General features: G+C 36.3%; 3 protein-coding genes and 1 pseudogene across 6 annotated transcripts; 2 read left to right on the forward strand and 2 right to left on the reverse strand.

Annotated features, from left to right (window-relative positions):
• Window positions 1-4,161: 4,161 nt before the first annotated feature.
• LOC103932577 lies at window positions 4,162-5,942 on the forward strand (annotated as a pseudogene).
• LOC103932568 (pre-mRNA cleavage factor Im 25 kDa subunit 1) lies at window positions 5,814-7,836 on the reverse strand. Its single transcript, XM_009342196.3, is given in 8 exon segments — window positions 5,814-6,100; window positions 6,204-6,314; window positions 6,647-6,733; window positions 6,819-6,892; window positions 6,978-6,990; window positions 6,992-7,072; window positions 7,228-7,273; window positions 7,403-7,836. Coding segments are annotated over 8 exon segments (666 nt in total). The 5' UTR covers window positions 7,585-7,836; the 3' UTR covers window positions 5,814-6,028.
• A 5,040-nt stretch (window positions 7,837-12,876) lies between these two features.
• On the forward strand, window positions 12,877-15,593 carry LOC103932567. Of its 3 annotated transcripts, XM_048587264.1 has the most exons (7): window positions 12,880-13,038; window positions 13,133-13,193; window positions 13,906-13,988; window positions 14,147-14,239; window positions 14,734-14,860; window positions 14,936-15,053; window positions 15,172-15,593. In XM_048587264.1, the coding sequence occupies exons 3-7, from the start codon at window positions 13,979-13,981 to the stop codon at window positions 15,223-15,225; spliced, it is 402 nt and encodes a 133-aa protein (XP_048443221.1). In that variant the 5' UTR covers window positions 12,880-13,038; window positions 13,133-13,193; window positions 13,906-13,978; the 3' UTR covers window positions 15,226-15,593. The 3 variants fall into 3 exon arrangements, 2 of the variants coding, with proteins under 2 accessions (XP_048443221.1, XP_009340470.1); XR_001951808.2 differs by lacking the exon at window positions 13,133-13,193 and having other exon boundaries at window positions 12,877-13,038; window positions 14,705-14,860; XM_009342195.3 differs by lacking the exon at window positions 13,133-13,193.
• Window positions 15,594-16,840: 1,247 nt separating this feature from the next.
• On the reverse strand, window positions 16,841-18,880 carry LOC103932565 (UBP1-associated proteins 1C-like). 2 transcript variants are annotated; one of them, XM_009342194.3, is made up of 6 exons: window positions 18,655-18,880; window positions 18,464-18,538; window positions 18,232-18,371; window positions 17,560-18,016; window positions 17,285-17,395; window positions 16,841-17,162 (listed from the first exon to the last, which is right to left on the reverse strand). In XM_009342194.3, exons 1-6 carry the CDS (start codon window positions 18,739-18,741, stop codon window positions 17,100-17,102), a joined length of 933 nt encoding a protein of 310 aa, XP_009340469.2. In that variant the 5' UTR covers window positions 18,742-18,880; the 3' UTR covers window positions 16,841-17,099. The 2 variants fall into 2 exon arrangements, with proteins under 2 accessions (XP_009340469.2, XP_048443215.1); XM_048587258.1 differs by having other exon boundaries at window positions 18,232-18,399; window positions 18,478-18,538; window positions 18,655-18,731.
• Between the last annotated feature and the right edge of the window lie 124 nt (window positions 18,881-19,004).

The following is a 19,004-nucleotide window of genomic DNA, read 5'->3' on the forward strand; positions in this document are numbered from 1 at the left end:
TCAGCGCAATATGTGCTTTTACAAGATCAAAAATGGTCTAAGTTTCAAACCTTATGAAACTAAATCAAGAATTAGACATTATTTATAAAATTTGACCAATAAATAAACACTATTTATGAAACTAGACCAATAAGTAGACACTATTTATAAAAACTAGACCAAGAAGTAAACACTATTTATGAAACTAAATCTAACACTATTTATGAAACTAAATCTAAGTAGACACTATTTATGAAAAGAAACCAAGAATTAGGCACCATCTCTAAAACTAAACCAATAGGTGAAAACTGTTTATGAAATTGAACCAAGAACTATACACTATTTATGAAATATAACCAAGAGCTAGGCATTATTTATGAAAGTGGACCAACAACTAGGCAATATTTATGAAACCAAACCAAGAAAGAGACATTATTTATGAAACTGGACCCAAAACTAGGCAATATTTATGAAACATGACAAAAAATTATGCACTATTTATGAAAGTGGATCCAAAACTAGACACTGGTTATGAAATTGGACCGATAAATAGTGTAGTATTGTTCAGTTTCATAAATAGTGTTCAGTCTGTGATGGAAGCACAAGTCCCGTACATCAAGTTTCAAATATTTTTTTTTTAAATTGTGTTATTTTCATTAAAATTTGAGTTCTTTTGCCATTTTTATTAAAATTTAAGGGCTTTTAATTAATATTTAATTCTTGGATTAATCTCAATTTACTACTCTGAAGTTTCTTGGTTTTCAACATTTGGTACATGAATGTTTTTCGTCCGAGAGTGGTACCTAAAGTCATAATTTTGAGACACTTTCATACATCTGTTAAGGTTGCTGTTAAATCTGCCGTTAAATTGTGACATGGACATGTCAATATGGACCCACATGAATATTTAAAAAAAAAAAAAAAAGGTCTAATCTCTATCCTCCCCCTCACCCACCCCACCTTCCCCTTTCCTGATGCCCACCCGCCACCATCCCTTTTCCCCGTCCCCTTCCCCAAAACCCCCTAACAACCCTCCCTCCATTCTCTCTCCATTCCAAAATTCCACCATAACCCTTTTTTTATTTTATTGAAACACTATAACCGATTTCACTGTAACAATCATTATTCTAAACAAAAATTCCACCATAATCCCTTTCACCAAATCACCAAATGAGTAGAAAAGAGAAATCTCAGGAAAAGATCTTGACTTATACATTGGATCAAACAGGTGGGATGCACGAACACCAGAAGGAAATCTCTGCAGAAAAAATCATAATCTTGAACCCAAATGAGCACGCGGAAGAATGACGATTAAATGGCCTCTCGATTCTGTCGATCCTCAGCAGCACTATGCAATTGAACTTCTCTGGTGGTGGATTGGCCATTGTGCGCGCCAAGCTCTCATCTAGATCGAGAAACTTTGTCATCTTCTTCGAAGAGACAGCGGCGTAAGCGGTAGCTCGAACAAGAGTTGGCGGTAAACCGGGTTTCCTGATCCGGGTTCGCATTCTGGGCATCGACCGTGGATAGAGAAGGGAGGAAGGGTTGTTTGGGGTTTTAGGGAAGGGGAAAAGGGATGGTGGCGGGTGGCGGGTGGGTATCAGGGAAGGGGAAGGCACCTCCCGGGGGGGGGTGGGGGTGCGGGATAGAGATTTAACCCGATATTTTTTTTTTAAATTTAATATTCATTTGGGCCTATATTGACACGTGGCTTTTAGTTATTGTTTACGTAGGCGCTACATCATCATTTAACATCTAATTTAACAGTAATTTTTTAACAGATGTATGAAAGTGTCTCAAAATTATGACTTTAGGTACCACTCTGGGATTAAAAAAAATTATATGCTAAATGTTGAAAACCAATAAACTTTAGAGTAGTAAATTGAGATTAACCTTTAATTTTTTTCATTAATTAAAGTTATAGCATGGTTTTTGAATAAAATAAACTTCTATTTTATATTATTGACAAATCATATAGTTTATAATTTTAGTCTAAAAAGTTGGTCTCTCTAATATTTCATATAGTTTATAATTTTAGTCTAAAAAGTTGGTCTCTCTAATATTATTATATATTTTATATTAATTTCAATTCTTAAATTCTTAACTTTCACTTAAATGTAGTTTTATTTTAATATAGATGATATAAGGGTAGAGGAAATAGAACTCGAAATTTCGAGTGCTTAGGATAGATGCACTTAATTTTGACTAAGATATAAAGTTTGATACTCGATCTCTTAAAACAATCTTATCATATATTATAATTTCATGTGATTAATCTAAATCGTTGAATATTGACCAAAAAAAACAAATCTAAACCCTTGAACAACAATTTAAATAACATTCGAATAAATAACTTTATTGTCAACCTTCAAGCATTCGACTTCAAAGTTTTTTTGATAAACAATATAAATTAGTTTAAAATAAAATATTGATTACATAAAAAAAATCTAAATATTAAATAAAATTTAAACTTAGATGTACAAGACACGCATGCTGTTCTAGCCTTAAGCCACATACAGAGAATGAGAGGAAGATTGCATGACTTTTATTTTATAAAAAATGAAAAAGGAAAGTCAAGGCACGTGAAAATGATGATAATATATGAAATGTAGATGAACTAATTCGCGAATGAGGGTCCTCTCTAGATCATTTTTGTAAGGATCTTAGAGATCCCTAAATCATGTTCGTTCATTGTATATCGTGTGGTCAATTTTCGTCAGATACTATTCATATTAAATTTCAAATAAAAGTATTTAAAATAATTTTTGACTGTACAATGTACGATAAACGGATACAATTTGAAAATCTTTAGAATTCTCACAAAAGGATCCGGAGAGAATCCTCATTCCTAATTCACTCAATTGACTACTTGAAATAGACTTGAAAATAGATGTTGACAAATCTTTCGTTCACACTTCGCTTTGAATAGCTGTTTGTTAGTTGATAATTGTGATGCCACAAAACAACACAACTTGGCTGCTGTAAATTCAGCAGTTGATCTTGCTTACAACCAATCCGGGATGGACATGTGTTCAAGTTTTAAATTTTTAATAAAAAATTTGGATAAGTATCTATTCCGGACTGGTTGTAAGCAGAACCGGCTGCTGAATTATTCAGCAACCAAGTTCTTTCTGTCACAAAATACAAATGGTAATAGATTTTTATGAATTACGTAGGATTGGTGTGTCATGCATGACAAATATACTACTTTCATTTGCAGTTCGTCCGCGTAGATGACCAGTTATTGATGAAAGCAGATTTCACAACTTGTCAATAATGTAATCAATTATCTAAGAATGCATGAACGATTGTCGGTAACATAATTTAAAACTGATATCCGTACATGCACTTGTATGTGGAAAGTAATCTTCGAAATTTGTCAATAGATTTTAATTCACTATATATCCAAGCGAGTATAAACAATTCGTAAACAGATGTAAATGACTATTCAAGCATGACATCAACATGAATAACTATTCAAGCGTACCATTAACGAACACGTCAATAAACGAGTGTCACTAACACGACTGACCTTGTTGGATGTACTTGTAGGTGGAGGGTAAGTGATGCAGACCACGTGGCCGCGATGGCTTGTCATATAGGAAAGCTGATGTGACTTTAAGTGGTAAGGGCCATAGAATTCAAGGAGCTACCACACGGACTTGAAGATTCGAAGTCTTGCCTTTGTGTGGCTTGATATTTTTTTTGTAATAGAAGAGAGTACACGACGTCATTTTAGTTGTGACTTTTAGCCTTTTCTACTTCTTGAAAATTTGCCGGCAGAAGAAGATAAATGATTGGTAAACATTATCAACAAAGAAGAAACAACATTAACTTTTATGATGCTCCCACCATGTTGATGTGCAAGAACACCATGTCATGTTAGAAGGGAAACTACGATGCCACTGGAAGCACAATACATGGCTAGTAAGATGTTAAACGCACTAATAATTTCATTGCGAAACACTATTTATCTGTACAAGATGATGAACTTGACTAGATGATGGAATGAATTGAGGATCAGTAAAAAGGTCAAACTGGATATCGAGAATATTAAAGCTTTGCGTATTAGCTCATGACACGTCTTTTTAAAGAGAATGAGACCGCGCATCGAAATCATTATTTGTATGATACATATGGCTTTGGATTTAAATTTTAGGACACATATCTCATCACGTAGTTTTCCAGTGTAATTCCCAGGATGCTAGAATTGATGAGATTCCCCTGGCCTTATTTCTTATACGACGTTCTTTGAGTTGTCGTCAAAAACCGCATTCCCTTTTGAATTACGGTTACCGTTTAGCCACCGGTTCCCTCCAACTCCCCATCTCAAACTTCACCCAACCAAGTACTCCTGAGCTCCACTCTACAACCATGAGCAGAGCTTGCCGTGAGGCGGAGCGGCGTGTCCTCCGCCTCCTCCACGGCCACAAAACCGGAACCCGTCTCCACCAAATCCACGCCCTCCTCCTCCGTCATGGCCTTGGCCACTTCGTCTCCGTTTGTTGGTCACTCAACAAAATGAGCTACGCAAATCGCGTTTTCGATCAAATCTGCTACCCCAACATCCTCCTCTTCAACTCCATGATCAAAGGATTCTCACTCTGCAAGCCCTTTGAACGATCCGTATACATTCTCTCTCGTGAAAGACCGGGGAATTCGCCCCGAGGAGTATACTTACGCGCCGTTGCTCAAGTCGTGCTCCAACATTTGCGATTACACTAGGCCAGTGTGTCCATGGACAGATTCTGAGAGTTGGGGTTTGAATGTTTTAGTTCGATTGGGGTTATTGAGCTTTGTGTAACTTGCGGGAGAATGGGGGATGCTAAGAAGGTGTTTGATGCTTTGTCTCAGAGAAATTAATGTCATCGTTTGGAATTTGATGGTTCGTGGGTTTTGCAAAACGGGTGATGTCAGTACGGGGTTGTGTTTATTTAGGCAAATGGGTGAACGGAATGTTGTTTCTTGGAACTCGATGAGTTCGTGCTGAGCGCATGGTGTATGAGATAGCAAGGGTTTGTAACTTTTTCGTGAGATGTTGGATCAGAGTTTTGAACCAGATGAAGCGACTGTGGTTTCGGTTTTGCCTGCTTGTGCTCATTTGGGAGCTGTTGATGTAGGGAAATGGATACACTCTTACACGGATTCTAAAGGACTTCTGCAAAAAGTTGCATCTGTGGAGGAATTCACGTATAAACTTGTATTGTAAATGTGGAGACTTGGATGCTGCTTGTAGTGTTTTTCGCCAAATTTTGAGAAACGTTATTTCCCGGAACACTCTGATTTGGGGATATGCTTTTAATGGGAAAGGCGAACCCGGGATCAACTAGTTCGAGGAGATGATGAGCAAAGGTGAGAGACCTAACGATGCAACATTTGTTGGGGTTTTAACATGTTGTGCTCATGCAGGCTTGGTGGAAAAGGGAAAGGATTTGTTTGCTTCAATGAATATAGCTCACCAAATTGATCCAAAACTAGAGCACTACGGATGTATGGTTGATGTCGCGGGCGAAGCAGACGGGTGAGGGAGGCTCATGAGTTTAATCGAGTATGTCTACGAAACCGAATGCTGCTTTATAGGGTGCACTGCTAGGTGCTTGCTCTACTCACGGTGAAGTTGAGAAAGTTAAGAGATTTGAGAAAGTTGAGAGATTTGATGAGGGAAAACTGCATCACACAGCAGGGCAGAGTACAATTGGTAGTCATGAAATTTCAGTTCAGTGAAGAGGTAACCTTCATTTTTCAACTTCCGATTTCCATAGACGACGATCTTTCTTCTTTTAATTCTCCAAGAGAGCCGTCGTCGGAAATAGAAGTTGAAGAAGGAACAAAACTCAGGCCAAACATAACAATTATCATTTATATTGGTGTCTTCAACACCTCTGCTCCTTTACGAAATCTACACACGAAATACATACACAAACGTTTGTCAAAATTTACAGAGAGAAAGCTAGCTTCCTAGGGAACAACTTTCTCCAACACACATTTTTACTCCTAATCCTTGTCTGCAAACCACACCGCATGCTCTACAATGGCGATCAAAACGATCTTAATCATCTATAATGTTGATGGTAAACGTTGATAGCATATCCGGAACACCTGATATAACAGGTCCATACGTCTGTGGAACACAACACAATAGACTGATTCAATCTCCCTCGCATGTTCAAACACTCGTACGACACTCATAAACATGTACGGACACAAATTTTAAGATCATTTACCTCGTTGTTTTTGGCGATCTGGCACAAGGGAATAGCGAGCAATTTTTGGTTTTTTGGCGCAATGAACTTCCGACAATCTGGTAACTTCACGATGAATAGTTTGGTGCACTCCTACATAATGACATAAACATAAGAAATCATACTTGTTGGCTACCCAGTTGAAGCAGCCTTGTTAGGAATACCATATTTTCATAACACATTAACTGATGAGTCGATGACATAATATATTATACATCAAGGGAGTGCTACGATCAGTTGCACACCTAGGCGGGCTGATCCTAGCCACAAAGCGCAGCCAAATCAGCACCACCGCACGGGCAACTGATCCTAGCACTCTTCTATACATCAATCAGGATGATCATTAACAGATCGGTTGCCACATCGTGTAGTTAGTTAACCGTTATTAACACATATGAGACTGAGAGGGAGACCAAACAAGCTACCTTTGGGTTTTCAACTCGAGGCGGCAAGTCTCGACAGAGCAATGTTTCGAAGTCGTGCCTCCACCATACCCCAAGACACTCCCCAACCTAAACCTTGAAGCAACAATTACCAACAATTTTTCGATCTGAATACCACCCCCAAAACAAAACAAACATATTCCATTTTCCTTACCTCCCAAGGAATCCCATCACCATCTGCATTGATACAAAGCTTCCTCGACAGCTTACGTTTCAATCCGTCGATCTCTGCGGGTTCAAACAAATCCCATTTTAGTGTAACCTCACTTGAAATCTCGCACTTATTTCGACGAAACTGATAAGTTCAATTCACCTGATTCGCCAGGGTCTTAAGCGACCCCCGGGAAGCTTAAAAATGCAGTTTCTTATTTGCAAGAGCAGCACATGAGGATGTTTGAACAACTCAACCTGAATTATGGAAAGCCAATTCCAAATTTAATCACATTTTAGATATCGAAATCCCTCTCCCAGTAGTTTACATTAGATTAGATTAATTAGAATATCGCTCGAATAAAAATATATAAATAATAAAACATGTTGCTTGGGAAGGACGAAGAACCAACCAGAATAACTGCTTCCACACAAGTCCTCAATCCATAAGCAGCATAACTATATTTCAACAACCACAAAACCAAAATTAATATTTCTATTTTTAAGCAAAAATTAATGAAAAATAAAGGAAACCCAATTGAGAATACACAGATTAATAAATAAAAACCCAAGAAAAAAAAAAGGTACTTGGACTTCAATCGGTGAAGACGATCAGCTGGAGTTTCGTCCTTGACAGGAATGGCTTCCTTGGAAGCAAAGTAGTAGCTGCTAAGAGGGTATATGTCCAGCGTACGGCTCTGATCATCGTTGTCGTGGTGATCAAGACTGTTACTGTCTGACACGTGTGAGGAACCCCTTTCATCCCCCATTTTTCAACTTTCCCTCCTCCCTGGAAATTCTTGTTAAGTGAAGCACTGATAGGAAGGGAAGAACTTAAATTTCAGGCGCAGAGGAGAAATAAATAGGAAAGGAGAGAGAGAGAAAGAGGAAACGTGGCTTGGGTATGGAGTTTGGTGTTGAATTCTTGGGTCGTCGTCTCTCGAACGTGGCGTTCCAGAGAGACCTGGATATTTAGCTAACCAGTTAGAGAACAACTTACAGCGGTGAGTCACCGAGTTATACTGCACCGTGTCGTTTCGTGTCAATTTTAAACAATGTTGTTCGAATTATTTTCTTTTATTTCTCAGAACAGGAGTATACTACGTGTAATATTGAAGATCAGGTTTTTTTTTCCAGTAATGTCACCGTGCCAGTATATCTGTATTATGCTGTAAGGTGGTAGTTAATTTTTCATGGGCTTCAATGTGTTCGTGGGTTTTTTTGTAGGTTTATTTTTTGGTTTTATGAGTTCAAATATGGACTGGTTTTGTCCATTCAACGCCTGATTTGCTTGGTGACCCAATAAAACTCAACCAACAAATGTAAATTTCGATTTTTATTTTGCCACAAACAATTGTAACTTTTATGCATCCTTAAATTTCTTCAATGAAAAATGTAACTATTATATTGGATGTATAACTTGACGAATTTTAACTAATGCAAATAGAGAAAATGCGCAGAAAGATAACCGATAAAATTCAAGCATAATTCTTAACTCACGCTATATGAAAGATGAAAAGATAAAGACGTGAATAGATTTATGCTTATATACTAAACAAGTTTATAAATTTATAAATTGATGGCTTGAGATTAGATATTTTCAATCAGATCACACCAACTTGCAAGGTCAATCAGCGATCATTGACCCTCAACAGTATGATGAATAGTTAAACAAATTAATTTATGATTACTTGCAACCTAAGTAACTTGAAGGATGCATACCCCTATATCCCCTTTGCTTTAGATGATGAAAGTTAATTAATTAAGGAGATACGATCAATCAAAAAGTCAACAACCAAAATCTGACCGTTAGATTATATAATCATCCTTTAATTTGTTGGGCAAGCTAACCACCAAGCCAAACCAAATGGCCCTCCTCCTACTTCTTCCCATTGATTCAAGTTTACTTCTCTAAAATTTATCTTCTTTATATTGAAAGTTGTTGGACTGTCATGTAACCATGATGTAATTCTTTATTGTCACGTGAACGGCTATGTGATCATCTTTTTAAGGGTAATTTTGTCAAACCACCATCTTCATTTAATGACAGATTTTTCATGAAATCATCAAAATGATTTACAGTGGACAAATTCAGGAACCACTTCTACCGATTTTCATTGTCAAGAACTAAAGTAAGAAGTTATGTCAATCTCATAAATCAAAATCATTTTAGCTACAAAGCCTATATATAATATTTGGTTCACAAAAACAAAAAGAAACCCACAATCAATCGTCATGTGAGATGTTTTGAGTAGTAATACGTATAAAGGTGGATCCCATATTGATGTGTTCATATGGTGTGAGCGTATTAACCACTTTGATAATATTGATGGACTAATTTCATTTAGGTCAAAAAATCAAAATTGATATTAAAAGTAATGAAATTATCGTAAAAACAAGAAAACCATAAAGTCGTATCATATTCTTAGAGCTTTATTTATTCATACATGGTAAAAAAATATACGTCTCACCATTACAACTCACAAGAGGTTATCATCCATAACATAAAAAACAACAAGGAGGTCTCAAGTTCGAGGCTCCAAACTAGTGACTCTGTTTGATTGTGGTCAAGAGGAGGTTGAAATGTCTCTGTGAGTTTTCCCGGCCCCCGAAAGGGATGAATAACTATGGCTTGCCACCAATTGTCCCCCTTTTTAAAGAATATTAAAAAAAAATTCATCCATAACATAGTCAATAAATACATATAAGCATCTATACCATAGTCAATAGATATAGGATGAAGTTTCGATTTAGTTCATAAACTATCACCTTAGTGAAAATTAGGTCCATGAATTATTTTTTGTGACAAAATAAGTCCCTAAATCTATTACAAATTGCTAATTTCATCCCTACTATCACTACAAAACTAGAACAAATAGAGGCTAAAACATTTGCATCTATTAGTTAAAAATAGGGCCAAAAAAAAAAGATTTCCGCACCTAATAGTAAGGAGGGGAGGATATTAAATTTGCACCTAAAAAAGGTGTTGCTATTGATAAATAGAGATGAAAGGGTACATATTTCCGCCTCTAATAGTTATTATGCCATGTAGGCAAGTGTGACGTGAAAAAAACATTAGTTGCGGATGTTAAAAGCTTTAGGGGCGATTATTAAGGCCCCTACTCTAATAATTTGTATTTAATTGAGTTTTTATTTGTCATATTGCATTTTGGAAATTGAGAAACGATTTCTATTCCACCATTAATTGTTTGACACGTATTCTCACATTTTCAAAGTCAAGAATATTTATAATTCTTTTCAGTTCTTCAAAAATTATTATTCAAAACTAATATCATCACCAACCCAGATGAAGAAACAAGAATTATTGCCAACAAATTAATATTAAAGTTACATTCTTCGATTGATTAGATACAAAATGTTACATGATAGGCGTACGATGAATACATACAAATCCATCCCAGTACATAAGGTTCTCTAAAAATTCTCTCCAAATCTAAATCTACTCAAAGACTCAATCCCTTGATTCAAACACATAACATGATTAAAAGTCTGTCTTCAATCTCTCCTTGATGCATATGAAAAGTATGTGTTCCATCTTCCCTGTAAACACAAAACACAAGATCATAATAATTGTTACTAATCTTCCCAAAAAGTAAAAATACGCACTCGAATACTGCCTCCCTTTCCAAATCGAATACCAAACAAAACCTACAAAACATATAAAAGCAAAAGAGAAAGCTCAAATTCAAATAGAGACAATTTGGGTTCATAACGTAATCGCACAAAATATATACAAAACTCAAAATCAAAATAACTGGGTAAAGAAAAATAATGAAAATTATTACCTGTATGAACGTTGCAGAACAAGAGAAAAGAAAGAATAATAAACTTCAGAAATCAATCAAAGTGTTAAGCTTTCTCAATCCCTAATGATCTCTTTATCTTGATTTCAATCCACCAATGACAAGCATTAAGAAATAAAGAAAAAAGGAGAACGAAAAATGAAGGGAAAGAACAAAGAGAAGGAGAATAGATAATGCTATTGATACTTGATAGAGTGAATAAACAGCACAAGAGAGACCATGCCCTCACAGTTTTGTTTTTGGGAACTCACGAGCAACTAACCCATCCTATGATTGCTCTCACCCGAATTCGCTTAACTTCAGAGTTCCGAAGGAACCCGAAACCGGTGAGTTCTAAAATATCTTGTGCTATATATGGAGGTGGGCATGTACATATAAGGCACATCACCCCCGCTCTGTTGGTCGATGTGGGATGTTACATGTTTCCCTTACTAGTTATTAAAATTAAGAGCTGGAAATTATTCCCATATTAAGGGCTGATTTAAACGCCCCTAATAGAACTAATACGGGCAAATAATATTTTTGCATCTAATATCTTATTAATAGAGGCGAATTCTTCCATTTGCCCTTAGTTGACCGCACCTAATAATCACTTTTCTTGTAGTGTATTATAATTAAAGCTATTTTATTCAAGTTTTCGTCAACTTAAATCACTTGACACACTTTAGACACACTTTAGAATGTAATATTGTCATTTTCTCACCTATAAGCCCTTAACATTTCATATAGGTTGCAAATCTAGCGTCTAATTTACCATCCGAAGTTAACTTACACTATTTATTATGTAAAACTACCAATTTATCCTCCAAAGTTAACTTCATACACTATTTCTTTATGAAAGACTACCAATCTACATTCTAACGTGAATGACATACAAGCAACATAACTTAAATTGTTACTATTGAATATAGTAGCTTCAAATAATATTAAGGATGTAATTGACAGATTTTTAAAATTCAATAAGTGATTTTTCTAAAAAAATAGTTTAGAAACATAATTTTCATTGAGGTGGTAATTCAAGAACAAAATTAACAGTTCATTCATAAATTTGTATATATCTTCAAGCGACTAGTCGAACTGACATTTGCAATGATAATCGTAAATTAATAAATGTCGTGTGTACGCATTGCATTCTTAAACATAGTCAATAAAGTTCCATGCACACTAGTTTTTTGAAGTTTTAAATTTTAATGAAAAGGTTAAGGTGCAATTTTGTTTTAAATCGTTATTCATATACTAGGACTTCAGAGAGTATCCAACCTAGTATTTTTTACAAATTAAAATTTTAAAATTAAAGATAATCTTGGTTTTATTTTTTATTTTTTTTAGTACATCGATATTTTTACATTAAAAGGAGTGAGAGTTCGGCTAAGCCACACAATGGGCAATCTAATTTGATATTGAATTCGTTATCCATGAGATTCAAACCTAAAACATTTTATTTACAATTAAAGAGGAATACTATCAGATGGTAATATTGAATGATAAAGATAATCTTGGTTAATAGCATAATTTCTTTCCAATCATTGCGGGCGCATAAACCGGAAAATAGAAAAACAAAAACAACGGAAAAATGACATGTCAACTGTGGGAGCTCTAAGGCCCTGAAGCCCCCGACCAATCATATTGCATAGTTCCGCAGAAAATTGAGCGTCAAACACGATGGGCTTAGGTGTCTTTTTGACTATCATCCAATCAAAATCTTTGGTTCCTCCGCCAACCATTCAGCAAATAATTTTGAATCCGAAACATTGCCGGTTTCTTTTGGTGAGGATCTTGATGATCCTAGAATCGTGTTCGTTCATTATACATCGTACGATCATAAATTATTTTAAATATTTTTATTTAAAATTAAAAACAGACAGTATTGGACAAACACTATTTGTATAATATACGATGAATAGACACGATTTACGAATTCTTAAAATGTTCACCAAAAAAATCCCGTTGGAATAATTTTAGCAACTACTACCAAATATAAAAACATATCAATAAAACCAAAACCCTTAGAAAAAAAAAATATAAAGAAATACTTCTTTTAATAACTTGATAAGTATGTCAACTGTATTTTATTTGTTTTATTTTTTAAAGAAAGTGTTATTGGTACTTTAAAAATCTTATTCTACATTCTTATTTTTTTTTTTAAATATAAAAAATTTAAAATGTAGAATAAGAATTTTAAAATGTCAATAACAATTAATTTTTTTTTTTTAAAGACAATAGACAGAAAGGAGGAGTCAATTTTTCTGAGCTTTCAGTTGTTTAATGCTGAAGGGAACCTTGCTTGACATGTACAAGACACCTCTCTCCCTCTAATTCACAAAGATCCCCTCTGAATTTTTGATCTGTGGAGGAGAAAATTCATTGGAATTTTGCTCCCCAGTTCCTGCAAATCATTGGGTAAGTTCCTTCTTCTCTTCCAGCTCTTCTATCCGCAAATTTTCTTTCAATTTTTATGATTGATTTGTTTGAATAAACTGTTTTTCTCTTCTAGGTTTGTTGGGATTTGCATAAAGTTCAAAGCTTTGCCAAACTTTCTTGTTAATACTTGATGGGTATTCAATAATTTGTCTTGATATGATTGTGTGCTTGAATTTTGAATTTCTTAGTTCAATGATTTATGAGCTGAATTGGGGTGATTTGGAATAATTGTGGAAGTTTTTGCAGCACATTCATAGATAATTAGATATGAGTTAATGGTTAATGAAATTTTTTTAGGACACCACTCACAAGAACTAAGGTTTTGTTGTCCCAAGTAGTTGTCCATCATAGTACCGTGTAAATCCTGTGTCGTATGTCCACCTGAGCTGGCGAATAGCAATGTTTCTGGGTCCAATCCACCTGTGTGTTCAGTTCCGGTTTAAGTGAACGATCCCGTAGTAGGCTATAATTTTGTACTGAATGAATTTGCATGCCCCGAGAAAGGTGATTTGTGAATCCTTTTTAACCATAATAAGGGGAGTGCTTGATTAGCCACAATCAATTGCTTGTGTTCAATTCCGGTTTAAGCTAATGATCTCGATTCCCGTAGTATGCTTTAATTTGTATGGAATGAATTTGTATGCCATGAGAAAGGTGACTTCTGAATTATTTTTAAGCATATAAGGGAGGGCTTGTTTAGCTCCAAGCAGTTGCAAACTTTAGTTCAAGTTTTATGTTTGTTATGTGAGCAAGTAAAGATGAATGTTTTCTCAAAGATTATGACCAAAAAAAAAAAAAATCCGGGATAAATTGGATATGAACTGAAGTTCTAATTTTGTGGAACAGGCATACAAAGTTGTGGTAACAGAATTCAGGATTTTGACTCCTCGTATTCATCTGCAATTCTGCTGTAGGACGCATGGATCAAAGTATGCAAACTTCTCTTGATTACTCGGGCTTAATCTTCTTTGCATATATAAATTATGACTATATATTTACTTGTTCAGAACTAAAATGATTAAGTTGACATGACCAGTCATGATTTTACTACTTCCTTACTCTGATACAAGATTTATTGGTGTTGCAGATGCTTCAAACGACCTTGAGCTAGTGAAATCACCATCGGAAAAGCATCTTGAACGTTTGAGACCATCAGCTCGATATTATTCAATATTTAAAGGTAGGCTATTGTTTTCACATTTTCTTTAGCGAAGCCTATTTGGGATTCGCAACTTATAACTTATAAGTGCTTTCAGAATTATCCGTGACAAATATCAATCTTCCTCTCATGGACTATGGAATGTGTTTGTTCTATCAAATTGTGTTTTTCGTCATTCATTCACTGTTTCCAATTATGATAGTTTGTTGTTTAGATAATTTTTAACATTGTACTTAAACTGGAATGCCTCTAGTTGTATCAACTTCCAGCACTAATCAGCTTGGCTACAACCTATTAGCGGGAGAATGTATCAGCATGCTAGAATTGATGATTGTGTTAATAGACTTCCTGAACAAATACTGGGCTGGAATGCAGTTGTAATTTTAAAATGTCATGAATCTGATCCCGGATATATGTAATTTCTATTTCTGTCTATAAACAAGATCCTTATAGCTACTGGATCTTTTATATCAACTGTTGATCCAGACAAGTGAGAGATATTATGGTCATGGTAGGGCAAGCAAAAGATGCTGCAGATCCTGAAAAAGGCAAATATTCCCTAATTAGAGATGCAGAAGACTTTCCGTCGGGAATATACGAGAAACAGCTTCCATGCTTTGGCTGTGGGATAGGATGGTTTTCGTGAGTATCTTTAATTCCTCTATCCCTCCTCTGTTTTCATTATTCCTTGTCTCACTCCTGTATCTTGCACCGCAGTTTTCTTTTAGGCTTCGTATTCCCATTAATGTGGTACTATGCCACAGTTCTCTATTTTGGAAATTACTATCGGAAGGATCCTAGGGAGCGAGCAGGACTAGCCGCCTCTGCAATTGCTGTATATCTCTCTTTCTTTCGATTACGTGTTTCCATTCTAGCGTGTTTCTGCAGTTTAAAGTTTACATCGTCAACCATGTATCAGAGAATTAATTGGCATAATTATCCAATTGTTTCAGGCACTAGTTTGTTCTGTCGTGCTGTTGATCATAGCATTGTTTCGGATGTTCTAGATTTGCTCAATCGGAAGCGTGCTAGCAACATCTTCACAAGCATGAAGAAATCAGTGGGATTGGAAGGGCCTGTAAGGACACAAATACTAACGTTTTTTTGATTTTTTGTTTTTTTGTTCTTTTCCGGTGGAAGGGGAGGTAAATGAAAAAAAGGAAAGGAGTAGATGAAAAGAACCTGAACTTCCCATACAATTCTTTAGACGTCAAGACTACAAGCTCTGGATGATGATGAGCTACAGTTTTCGTATTTTCATATTTGTATGAACAAATGGCGGCGAGACGGGTATTTGAGTTTGTAAACTTCGTAACTATACAGAATTTTATGGAGGTGAAATACAGGGATGTGTCATCTTTAAACTTTGAACGCATTTCAGTTGCCGAAACCAGAAGTTGACCATTGTACGAGCTTTCCATCATCTTAGCTCATTAAATGACAAACTTAACGAGCCTTATAGCGTGAACTTATAATTAAGCACAGCATTAAAGTTATGGTTACACGACAGAGCTTAAGCAAGGCCCTGAGCCGTCATTACAAGGACACACTACCCACTATGTTGTATTAATTCGGAACCGTTTATACTATTATCGAATTCGGATCAAAATCTGATTTGTTGACTTGTCTGGTCGTGCTTGCAACCAACATACATGAGACTTATTCATCTGTTAAGACTGACTGTTGCACAGACACACCGAGGATTTCGGCTGCTTCATTCCCGAGTGCCAATTCCATGTTGCAGTTGAGTTAGTACTTGAGCGAATGAACGTAACCTTCAACCAATTGGCGCTTTCCGCCATTCTTCTCTCTCCGGAGTGTTGGACACCCGACATGCCTTGGACGCTCCCGGAACAACACCAATCACAAAAGAATACAACTTTCACATGTTTATAACATCTTCTTCTCTGTTTTACAGACATAGGTTTTGAAGGTCTCTATCCGCTGTGAAGGCTGCAAAAAGTAGGTTCAGACACGGTTTGGACATGGAGATTTTTTGTAAACGTCAAAGACATTTTGGGATAATTTTGTAAATATTGAAACTTTCTAAAACCTAAAGTTTGCGACCTACTCTTCAGTCCTTTTTCTAAAACCTAAAAGTTTGTTGACAGGTCCTCTTTCTCTCCATTCGCATCCGTTTAATTATTATGAATTCAAAGTATTGTTTTTAATATATATATATATTTATAATAAATTTATTATATTTTAATTGTCGCATTTTAACCGTATTTGTGTCCTTATTTTTTGAAATTTTTCATGTCGCCATGTCGACGTATCTCATGTTGTTGTGCAACATAGGTGACCAATAACATGGGATATTTGATTTGACTCTCGACTTTGTAAGGTGAAGTTTTATGATCAGATGACCGGAGTAGAACAGATTGCAAATCAGTCTCATTCCAAAGGCATCGACCTTGTCGACTGTAGAGGGGAGTTGGAGCTGAATCAAAGTGCTTCCGTTTCTACACTCGCCGCAGTTATCATCACCCGTTGCCTGCAAACATAGTACCTAAAGTACAGAGGACGGGTATTTATCATCTTCTTCTTGTTATTTCATGACCTTGTTGGTGAAGATAAACATTAAGTTTTTTATTAAGCTTTCTCTCCGAAACACAAAACAAATTAAGAATGCATCTTTTACTACGGGACAATCGTTACAATGTCTCATTCATAGAGAATTGAAGAATTAATGACAAGGATATTTCTTCCGAAAACTCTTCAAACGGAAGAAATGATCAGAAAACGTAGATGTAACCTAAGCTCCCCCGCGTCCTATACTTGTAACTCGGCGTTCGAATCTGAATTTGAATGAAGGGATAAGGCTTCAAAGGACAATATACTACGCTGAAGTGAGTCACACTCCGCTTCAAACTGACGCACTTTAATCCTTGGCAGCCAAATGAACATACTTGTTGTCGACTCTAAATTTGGAGCTCGAATTGATCTGGCACCAATAAATAAGTATTGTAAAAAATAATGTAAAGGATGAGTCGAAGACAAGTTGATACTACTAGTTTGCAGATCATGAATAAAGATGAACAAATAAACATTGGATTGGCCGCAAACCTTGTGCTCAAGCTTAGTACTCAGTTTGGTTTCGTCATCTGTTATGCCGGATTCTTCAAGAGCCTTCAGCACAAGTTTTTTCAATTTCCTCATCTTCAGGACTCCGTCATTCTGCACCCATGCATAATAACGCAGATCAATTTTATTCTGAAAACTAGCAATGACGTAAAACAAATGTATATAAAGGTGCATCTTTCATGATATCGTGTCCATTTCACAAATACATTGCACAATTTTAGTGTAAAGCAAGAAACGATTTTACTCAGATTTCATACCGATTTTAGGGTTGATGTAATCAACTTCTTCCACTTTATTTTCGTAGTGAGTTCTCCCTCTCTCCTATTTGCTTCTGTCTTCCCACTCTGAACCACTTTGCCATTTCCTACTTCATCTGATGTATTATCCTTAGTCTTCTTTCTCGATTCATCGTTCTTGGATGCATCAAGCTTTCTCTTTTTATTTTTCAGCAAGGTGTAATTCTCTGCTTCAGGACTTTGATGTTCGGAATTGACTCTAGACGCATCATGCGATTTAGGTTCTTCTATTTGTTTATTCTCAAGAACTTCACCCTTGGGAGTGTCCTTGGGTGGAGGTTCAGTATCCGGAACAGATTCTTCCGGCTGCTTAGGCTGTTGCTTTCCTGCATGGATGGCTCGGGCTTTTGCCCTGTGCTTCTTTCCTTCAGCATGCAGCAGCAGGGTCTGCTCACTAGTGGCTTTAGTGTTGCAAATACTGAAAGTACAAATATATATCCAGCAACCTATGATCAGATCCCAATCATGAAAAGAAAACTGACTGTACATATGTTCAGATGATGCATTTCTTCAATCAAACTAACTGGATCAATTCGGACCATTGCTTTCAAATTCACCGCATTCGTTTGATACGCCCTCTAAACAAATACGCGAATAAAAGATTATGAACGAACTAGGATGAGATGAATATACCTACAAAACCATGGAAATCGCTTAGTCAGCCCGACAGTAATATCAAAATCGGGTTGCTGCTTTCCATCCTTGTTGTTGTTGGGCTTGGCTCCCCCACCATTCAAAGGTTTCCCTTGTGCCCCCTTGGGACCGTATTTTTCCTGCAAACAAAAACAAAGAAACCAAACCCTTGAATTCAAAATATTTCCTAATCCAAACCGTTCGATTCGTAATCCAAACAATGAGCGCTCACCGCCTCAGTCATACATTGTGTGTGACCTTGAACGGTGTCTCTCCCAAATGTCTCTCCGCAATCAATGCACGAAAGCTGAAACATTGTTTCAACAAGAACAACAACAACAGCGACAATATTAGCAACCCAAAAAGTTAAAACCCAAACTTTCTCGGCAACCAAACAGAGTCTTAGATAGGGAAAGAAGAGACCTTTCGAGCCGAGCAGCAGTTAAAGTGACCCAAAACCTTGGGTTTCTTGAGGTTGTCTCCGCAATCCTCGCACTGAAACCACACCATCTCTCTGATTCAGCCTTATGAAACAAACCCAAAATCAAATCCAGAAGAGAGAGAAAGCTCTACGACCAGGTGACCGAAGAGTTGATCCAAGTTCCGGGGGTTAAGGCATTTGCAGGAGGATTCAGAATTAGGGTTTTTGGTTATAAGTTTCCATGCTAAAAAGAACGCGACCGGTTTCTTGATTGCCATCACATTTCGGCCCACATGTGAAGGCCCAAAATTTGAACTACGTTTATCTCAATTTAAGCCCATAGTGCTGCATA

The sequence above is a fragment of a genome, unplaced genomic scaffold (genome assembly GCF_019419815.1).
Source record: "Pyrus x bretschneideri cultivar Hongxiangsu unplaced genomic scaffold, Pyrus_bretschneideri_v1 Contig1, whole genome shotgun sequence".
Taxonomy (NCBI): domain Eukaryota; kingdom Viridiplantae; phylum Streptophyta; class Magnoliopsida; order Rosales; family Rosaceae; genus Pyrus; species Pyrus x bretschneideri.

Bases quoted from the DNA above. Each gene is read 5' to 3' on its own strand.
- LOC103932565 (XM_009342194.3), bottom strand. From the start codon at position 18,741: ATGGTGTGGTTTCAGTGCGAGGATTGCGGAGACAACCTCAAGAAACCC. The intron at 18,539-18,654 runs GTCTCTTCTTTC...ACAATGTTTCAG, and splicing joins ACTGCTGCTCGGCTCGAAAG to CTTTCGTGCATTGATTGCGG. The intron at 18,372-18,463 runs GTGAGCGCTCAT...TTTTGTTTGCAG, and splicing joins CACAATGTATGACTGAGGCG to GAAAAATACGGTCCCAAGGG.
- LOC103932567 (XM_048587264.1), top strand. The intron at 14,240-14,733 runs GTAGGCTATTGT...TGGTCATGGTAG, and splicing joins ATATTATTCAATATTTAAAG to GGCAAGCAAAAGATGCTGCA. The intron at 15,054-15,171 runs GTATATCTCTCT...CAATTGTTTCAG, and splicing joins TAGCCGCCTCTGCAATTGCT to GCACTAGTTTGTTCTGTCGT.